Genomic DNA, 8783 nt, shown 5'->3' with positions numbered 1-8783 from the left:
GTTAGGTGAAAATACTTAGTGTGTTCGTAACTGGGATCACTCTGTCAACCAAACTCCGCAGCAGACCCCCTACGCATTCTAGTTTAGCAGGCTCGCCTGGCAGCCTCCTCACCATCTGATCTAATTCACCACCAGATGGTATCAAGCTGACAGCTCAGCCCATTCTCCATGCATGTGAAGTGACAGGCTGAGCTCAACACATGGCTCCAGGTCTGGTGAAATACATACAAAATCAGTTTCTGACCTCTCGGCCCTAGGTGTTGGTGATGATACTATGCGCATTCTGAAAGTATCGTGGTCACAATGGGCACTCCAAGTCCAGCAGACGTCCAATAACAAGAGTTTACTTAAGCCTGCCTTTACCATCTATATCACATAGAATTTTGCCTTTTTCCTATGAAGAGATCCCAACTTATCACAGTATAGGTTGTTTTTAAATCAGTCTTTAACTTCACACCTTTACTTAAGAACAATGAGGAGGGAAAAACATCTTTCATCCTCTGTGAAAAATGTGAATGATGCACCGTAGATGTCATGTTTGGCTTACTCATAGCCTTGGATGGCAATGGTGAAATGCTAACAATACCCCTCATTTGTGGTTTATTGCTTTTGGATGTTATACCTTTGAGTTGGCAGCTTTTCTAATAGGATAAAGTGGATGTGTTTGTGTAGAAATAACACGACAGGAGAACAGCTGCTGTTTCTACTGTGAGATGTCCCGGAGCTGAGCTTAGTTTATATGAGTATGAGTTTGGAAAAGATCTTTTACTTTTAAAAACTGCCTTTGCATTATGAAACTTCAGTTTAACTCTAAATCTGTGATGGTCTGAATGTTCAGTAAGTGGAATAGTCATTTTATCAGGAGATGGCTCCCACTATGAATTCTTCTCATTTCATGTTGTAATTGGTGTTTTAATATCTTAACTGTTTATGATAAAGACCCATGTCTACCACACTGCAACAAGTGTCAGTCCATCATGTTCCACTATGCCTACTACATACAGTCATCTATTCTTTTTCCAAACTGAAGTTAAGCTGTCTAAAGGACTGAACCCTATGTTTGACTTTAAAACCAAGACACTCCAGGATTATTAATATTTATCTCTCAGCCCACCCTAACTGTCCAGAGTTTAGACATTAGATATATGTAGTGGTTATTTCAGCATCTTTGACACTTGTCTTGTGACGCAATTACACATACTGTTATTTCTTGACTTTTTCCACAATGTTTAAATTCAACACAGACCTGTCATGTTTTGTAGTGTGCATCTTTGCAACCTTTCTGTGTGTGCATCCCCAGCTTTAGTTTGAATAGACTTGTGAAGTTTGAATCTGTGGAAGGACAAACAGAAAGTAGGAACTGGCCGTTTTATTTAGCTTTAACTATGACCAATAACCTAGTGGCACAGCCTGGATCACACATTATATCACAGGCTGACATAATTTTATAATGCAGATATGTTGATGTTCAGTTCTTACTAAGTATAATTTTTTTTTCTTTTCAAATCATCCTAATAACAACAAGAAAATATAACCATGTTAAACATGATGTCATCTACATCTAGAATCATAAATTTTTTTTTAGAGAATTCAATTTAATTGTATTAATTCTTAATTCAGCAAGAGGAAAAGTAGACACTCACACACTGCCCCTTTCCTAACCTTACCTCTTCACTTTTCATTTCACTACAGTCCCTAATAACCGCTTTCCCCACTGTGGGGCTTCATAAACACCTAGCTACATTGTAGTTTGGACCTCCTAAAGCGGTTTGTCTCTGTCTCACTATGCACTAAAATCAGTGGTGCTGCACCAACTCATCAATACACACAAGGCGCTTAACACTTCCCATCTGGTCTCGAGTGCGATATAAGTGGGGCTATATATCTACAAGAATGGTAATGGTTGTAAAACTGTACAATGTATGATGACAGTGAATAAGAACTGAATTATTTTTCTATTGCCAGAAGAAACTTCAAGCTACAGCACGCACAGAGGGCATCAAACACAAATTAAGGTTTTACCGACAAGCTAAGGATCTAAACTAACTGTGACATAACCACAAAGGCCGTTGAACCTTTTCCCACGGAAAGAATTCTTGTGAGTTTACAGTCATGCAAGGACTTGTTTTCACAAGCTTTGATTCAATGTTAATATTGAATCTTAAGGGTAAAGTGGTTTTCCTTCATGTTGGAAAATGGCACATTTTTAAAGGCGACAATACAGAATTTTAAAGTACAGAAATACAAACTTCAACTTTTGTCTTTGAAAGTTATTGTATGAGTGAATCATTTCCACATCACAAAAAGCACGAGGGGAAACTGTAGTTATCCAAGGAGAGGTGAGCTCTAAATGAAAGGACACGGTGCATTTTGTTAAATGTTGTGTAGACGCTAGAAACTCTGAATGTCTTATTCGTGTTCTCTCTCTCTCTCTCTCTCTCTCCACTTTCAGTTCTTTCTTGTGTGGTGTTTATGGTTGGCTCTTTAAATTCACTTTCACAGCACACTCTACACAGAGCATAAAAAAGGCGATTGATATGAAATACCACAGGTACCTGTCATAGCCCGATCAGTGACGTCAGGGCGGCTGTTTTGCTCTTTAGTGACACTAGTGATCAACACCAACCGTGACGTCACTGGCTCAGGTGTGGCCAGAGGCGCAGGAGGGGTTTCCAGACAATGTGATGGCTGTGCCAAGACATTTTGGCGTCACTTTCTTATTAGGGTTCACAAGTTGTAACTATTGGCTTTGTCATTATAAAAATGAATCTACTTAAATGAATGAAACCTGTGTCCTGTGTCAGCTTGACTTCAATTTCTGTTGTTACACAAAAAATGAATGAAGCCATGAGTTGACGGTGTTATTACAACGTGGGAACAAAGTTTTGATAGTACAGCATTGAGGTATTTGATACATAGTAACACATGTATGTAGCTGTAAGCAGATAATATTTATTAATGTATTTGTCACAACGCCTGTGTTCATGGTCTTTAAAAGGTACACATATCAGTACTGCCGTCATTGAAAGCATAACCGCTGACAAAGACTACACATGAATCCTGCACATTAGGCCATTTACTTTATGCTCTCCTCATCCTCTACTGCCACCTGCAGTCCAGTTGGAGCTTAAAACACCACTTTTATGCTCCAAGCTTTTCGAAGCTCTTTGGTCAGAATTAAACTTTGCTCTCACTCAAACATCCTGATCAACACTGCTGTCTCATAACGTATATGAAACATGTCCATTTCAGTGGGTGTGGTTGCACTTCATTTCAAAATAACCCCCTACTGCACCATCGAAGCTTCTCGTCTGGAAAACGTGTGCTGCTTCGTGTTGATTTCTGGAGCCAAACCATTCAAAAATTAAAACATAACCTTTTCAGGCAATTGTATCAATCGTTTGCTTCCCTTCAATTGGAAAATAAATCTGTATCAATCGTCCGAGGTGTTGTTTAAGGTGTGTGCACTGTTGTCATTCACCTTCAGTACAGCGCAAAGAACTGGTTTGGAAATCAGACAACACATGAAACCTTTTTATTGAGGATTTTAAATTTATAGGCATTTCATTCAACCTGTATCACAAACTGAAGTATTTCACAGCTGGCCACAGCCTGTCAAATATTGACAAAGCAGCTTTAGCCAGTTCACTTAAAAAAATATGTCCATCCTTGTTTATAGTGTTACCCCACCCTTTGTGTGTACAGTACAGATGCTAAAAAGAAAGAAAATGAGGCTGAATAAATACACTATCTTAAATAAAAAGGTGAACCGTAGGCAGCGGAGTTCATACTGAGAATGGCTTTTATCACATATCAGAGTGAAGCTGTAAAGCTGCTCATTTACTGGCCTTTCTTCACCCTGTTTTGTTTACTGTCGGTACCTGACACAGGTAGGAGGAAATATGAGGGGCCTCCGGGCAAAGTCTTCAATGTGTAATTTGCATTTTAAAGAGGCGCACACAAGCTGTAAGCTGTGGTGTAGCTCTCTGGATACTGTACCTACACAGGTATTCAACACTGGTATGGTGACACCTGGATGCAGAGGTGTTCGACTGGTTCAGGTCTCTGTTAAAAGAAAAAAAACTGTCTCTACAAATCAGCAGTAAAACCGGGAGAACAATGATGGGGAACATTTTAAGTGATGTCTTCGCCTCAAATAAAATCTCAACTCAAATCTGACCTCAAAAATACGTTCTTACTAAAATGGTTCCATTTCCAGTGAAAGTAGGCCCACTCCCCATGAGGTTTATTGTACTGTAGCGTAAGTGTCACCTAGAGAGGAAGTGGAAATAAACAACCAGGCTCGGCTCAGGCAACAGCTCGGTCTACGGTCAGTCTTCTCTCATCTGACAGCAGCTGGCATCATGTTAACTTACAAATATCAACCATTTCCCCATTTTCAAAAAAACATAAAGGCAAAAGATTTTTTTAAAAATGGACTCGGATCGTCTAACTGAGACGGGTGAGAGTGAGGAAAATGGCTGAAAGGTAGCAACGTTCCTCAATGGGCCACAGTCCTGCCCCCTCCGCTCACTAATGCACCGTTTTCAACCAAGCTAAATGTGTATCTAGTACTTCATCAAGTGAAAATACTGATACATTTTGTTAGCATTTACATATAACTACACCTCCCATGAGGCTTTGCTGTGTTGTACAGGTGGAGACTCGTGGGAAATATTACTTCATATTCTATAAGAGGTCTGACCTGTAGGATAGGAGAGCTTCTCTGAGAAAAGAGGGGGCAGAGCTTAGTCTGTCTGTTTAGCCAGTGACTCTGTTGGACACATACCGAGTTAAAACTACAGTCCTTCTACAGCAACATAACCACATTTTACATGTATATACAGAGTGAAACCGGACGTCTTCATCCAATTACAACCCCGTCTCTGGCTTGATGAACAGGGCAGAGAAAGCAAACGCCAGGAAAACAATCCCTCCAATGATTGTAACTGTAGAAACAAAATAGGAAAGCACAGTCAATTATACAGTGTCTCATAAAAAAAACAAAAATAATAATAAAAACAAAACAAACATGTACAGCACCCGCCATAAAGTTTGGGACACTTATTTCGTTCTGTATTCCACAATTTGAGATTTGTGAAAAATAAAATAAAGTCTGGTCAAAGTGCACATGCTTCACATGCTTGGGTTTTGTTTCAGGGTACTTTTACTATGTGCAGCAGTCATGTTTACTACAGTGTTGCATTTCCTATGCACTCAATGACTGCTGAAAGCGTGTGACGACACCAGTTGCGGGGTATCTTCTCTGGTGATGCATGATAAGTTTTATCTTTAGCACACAAAAGGCTTCAGATCAGGTGATTAACCTGTCTGGTTTTTAACTTTGGTTTCAGGTTAACTTGAGCAAATAGGATACTTCAGAATTCATTTGGATTCTACAAGCAACAGCTTCATTATTGGTGAAGTCAAGGGGCAGATACGTCATGGCAAACCGTAACAGGGCCGTGCTGTTTTGTGGCTAACAGAGGTCTGAGTCTTGCGACGTAACCTCTGTACATGTTCATGAAATCCTCTGTGCTCAGTGGTCATTGGAAAACTCACACCTGATTCCTTAAGAGTGCCTCTGATCTGCTGAACCGGTTTCTCTATTATGGAGAGAGTTCTGCAGTCAAGTCTTCTTTGGCTCACCAGCGCTCGCTTTGTTTATATTACAACCAGTGGATTTTGGTAATACTGAAGTGTGGCTCACAAGGTGTATCTCACATTGGCTTCTGTCATCACCATTACAACTTTGGCTACAAGCAGGCAATTAAACACATGAGACAAACTGCAAGCAACCACGTGTCTGGAAAACCTTATGGCGGCCTGAAATTGGGGAACTGGGTATCACTTCTGTAATTTCTACACAAACGTGTGACAGTGACATTATATAACACCTGATAGTGTGCTATGACTTTATGTGAAAAAAAACAAACAAACAAACTTATCATTTACTACGTTTTTTTCCCAGACTGGCATTAGCAAAAGTAAATGAATAAATTAATAATAAAAAGTCAACACTGCATCTCCGTTTGTTACCACCTGACCATGTGATGTGGAGCAACGTGTCCTGAAAAACAGACTGTGCTATGTCCCTCCTTCAGTAAATTAAGAAGACAAACTGAAGTTTCAATTAAAATTTAACACCATCTGTCAGGTGTTTTGTTTGGGCTGGCTGAGCAGGACACTGGGAGTGGGACAGGTGTGTGCAGTGGAAACACACCGTCACTCTTCGGATATGTGATCATTCACTTTATATCTGTGCCTGAACACACACTGCTGTCACTGCTACTATTGTTTATTTTACTCGCTGTGGTCTTTCCCACTTGCGGTTTCTGTTCTTAAATACTTTCATTGAGGAACAACATTCAGGATATAATTTGACACTGATGAACTGAACAGACATTCTTAGGTTGTGTGTACACATCAATTCTCTTTCTACAAATGTTTTGAGCCACTGTGAGCCACAGTCACTATTTAAAAATATAATCCTTTTACCTGTCCTGACAGATATTTTCTGGGCGATCATTCTCCCTCCTATTACAGCCAGTCCTGTACACAAACAGTGTCCAAGTGTTCCACCCACTGCAACTCCAAATGGATCCTGGGAATATAAAAACACCATGTTTTATGTTGATACTACAGAAAATTATACATTGCTCTACCTCAGACATTAACGAGTAGTGTATTCACACAGCAGCGAGGGGCATTTGCCGTTTGCAGTGGGGCTAAAAAGATTTATTCTGCTCAGGAGCCACACAAGTTGAAAACCCCAAATCTTGCTTTAAGATATTCTACAAAAAGGTATTTTAAAAAAAACAAAACACAGCAGCGTGCCAGACAAGAAATGGGACCAACCTCCCGGGCCGCTAGAATAATGGTGGTCAGCTGCGAGCGGTCCCCCCACTCTGCAAGGAAGGTGAGACTGAAGGCTTGGAGGAAGATGGGTGAGATGAAGCTGTGCCACTTTGCCTGAGGTACGGCAGTCCCTGATCCAGCCTCCACATCTGGAGTCCCGTTGGCCAGCTTAGTTCGCTGGAGCTGCACAGACAACAAAAGTCATAAATTTTCCTTGAAACACTTAACATTTTGCCGCATTTACATTTTGAAATACGGTGGAATTTTTGTAACTGCAAACAGTGAGGAGATTATTACAACAATAACAATAAAATATAATAAAAGACCATTTGAGTGCATGCTCTCATGCAGTCAAGTAATACAATAATATATTTTAAAATGCTTTAGGTCACATTGGTACGATAAAATCATTAACTTAATTAATTAAATTCAATTAATTTTACATTTACATCTTTTTGGTATTTTCTCTTTGCATATGCATGTACCACAGTATGTTCCTCGGGAAAGCAGCAGCCCTGTGACTGCTCTGCTGCTTATAAAGTAATGTGAGCCATCTGTGAGTCACAGATGAAGCTACCAGTCAGAAACAGTACCCACACTGAGCGCTGATATGTGGCTAGTTCATATAAAAATGATGGATGTTTACACGCGTAAAGTAAACAGCTGACCTACCTCTTCATCTTTTTTCTTGATCTCTGCCTGCACCTCCTCCAGCTCCTCCTGGCCTTCGTCTGGACTCATTTTCAGCCCCTCTCTCAGCATGCGTACACCAAAGATGGCAAACAGAGCCGTAGATACATAGTATGTGTAGATTCTCGGGATGATGGTGGTGGCATAGCCAAACAGCACTGCAGAGTGGGGACAGAGATTAGTGCATTACTCTTCAGAAAACTAAGAAGAACCCCACCATAGTTTTCTACAAGAGCAAGGTGTTTAGTACTACTAACCTGAGAGACAGGTCATGACTCCCAGGGCCAGCATAGCACCTGTCAGCACAGTGAGGCGATTGTAACGCATGGCCATGATGGCAGCAATGAAGAAAGTCTTGTCTCCCAACTCAGAGACGATGATGACTGAGATAGAGGCCACGAAAGCATGGATGAAACCCAGGTTCCCTTTGGTGGAGCCATCTTCAGAAACGACTGGGCCTACCGTATGTGTAGTTAGTGCTTTCTGAAAAGCAAAGAAACACATCAACAGTTGCATTCAGCTCGTAATAAAAGCTTGAATATCCGTCACGGTTAGGGGCCCCACGCTTCTGCTAAATACCGATAATGGAACTAAGGTGGTGGCTTTAGGTCAGGGTGACCCTCTTGTGCTAACACACACACGTCTTAGCTTTCCTTTACATTTGTTCCAGACACATTTCTCAATGAAAGACCAACTTTAGCCAGCTGAACCCAACACCCGGAACAAAACGTGACATGTCTCTGTTAGCATGCTGGCTAACAGAGTGGTGACGTTAGCTTACTACTAGGAAGCAGCGGCCGCGCCGGCGTCTTCTAAAAGCCTCCCTACCGACGACGACAGCAGTTTTAATCGGTAATAATGAAGTTAAAAGCCGTACCTCTTCGGCGGGCTGCTCTTGGACGGCTTTTTGCTCCTCTGGAACAGCAGCAACTCCGACCGTCAACAACAACACGGCGGCGAGCGGAAACAAGACGTACATCAGTTTGCTAGCAGCCCGTCCATCTCCTCCACCGACCATGAGAGGCATTATTGCTCCAGAACACTGCTTCAAGATGATCTGCGCCTTAATCTAACTACCGTCAATCACTTATTATCACCGGCAACATGAGCGGCTAACTTCATATTAGAAAGCCGAGTAATTTCAGGGACGCCTCGGTGATACACGTCACGATCACAGCGACCCAGAGTGCGTTAAGAAGGAGAGTGACGACATCAGCAGTCAACACCGGTGCAGC

At 41.3% G+C, this 8783-nt stretch overlaps 1 protein-coding gene across 1 annotated transcript; it reads right to left on the bottom strand.

Annotated features, from left to right (window-relative positions):
• Positions 1–3513: 3513 nt before the first annotated feature.
• On the bottom strand, positions 3514–8757 carry tmem165 (transmembrane protein 165). Its single transcript, XM_026345394.1, has 6 exons — positions 8426–8757; positions 7806–8031; positions 7531–7706; positions 6859–7041; positions 6499–6604; positions 3514–4949 (listed from the first exon to the last, which is right to left on the bottom strand). The coding sequence occupies exons 1-6, from the start codon at positions 8573–8575 to the stop codon at positions 4873–4875; spliced, it is 918 nt and encodes a 305-aa protein (XP_026201179.1). The 5' UTR covers positions 8576–8757; the 3' UTR covers positions 3514–4872.
• Between the last annotated feature and the right edge of the window lie 26 nt (positions 8758–8783).

The sequence above is a fragment of the Anabas testudineus genome, chromosome 4 (genome assembly GCF_900324465.2).
Source record: "Anabas testudineus chromosome 4, fAnaTes1.2, whole genome shotgun sequence".
Taxonomy (NCBI): Eukaryota; Metazoa; Chordata; class Actinopteri; order Anabantiformes; family Anabantidae; genus Anabas; species Anabas testudineus.
This window is presented reverse-complemented; position numbering and strand designations above follow the sequence as displayed.

Coding starts and splice junctions, on each gene's coding strand:
- tmem165 (XM_026345394.1), bottom strand. CDS start 8,575: ATGCCTCTCATGGTCGGTGGAGGAGATGGACGGGCTGCTAGCAAACTG. Junction 8,032..8,425: donor AAGAGCAGCCCGCCGAAGAG/GTACGGCTTTTA, acceptor TTTGCTTTTCAG/AAAGCACTAACTACACATAC. Junction 4,950..6,498: donor GAAAATATCTGTCAGGACAG/GTAAAAGGATTA, acceptor TTGTTTCTACAG/TTACAATCATTGGAGGGATT.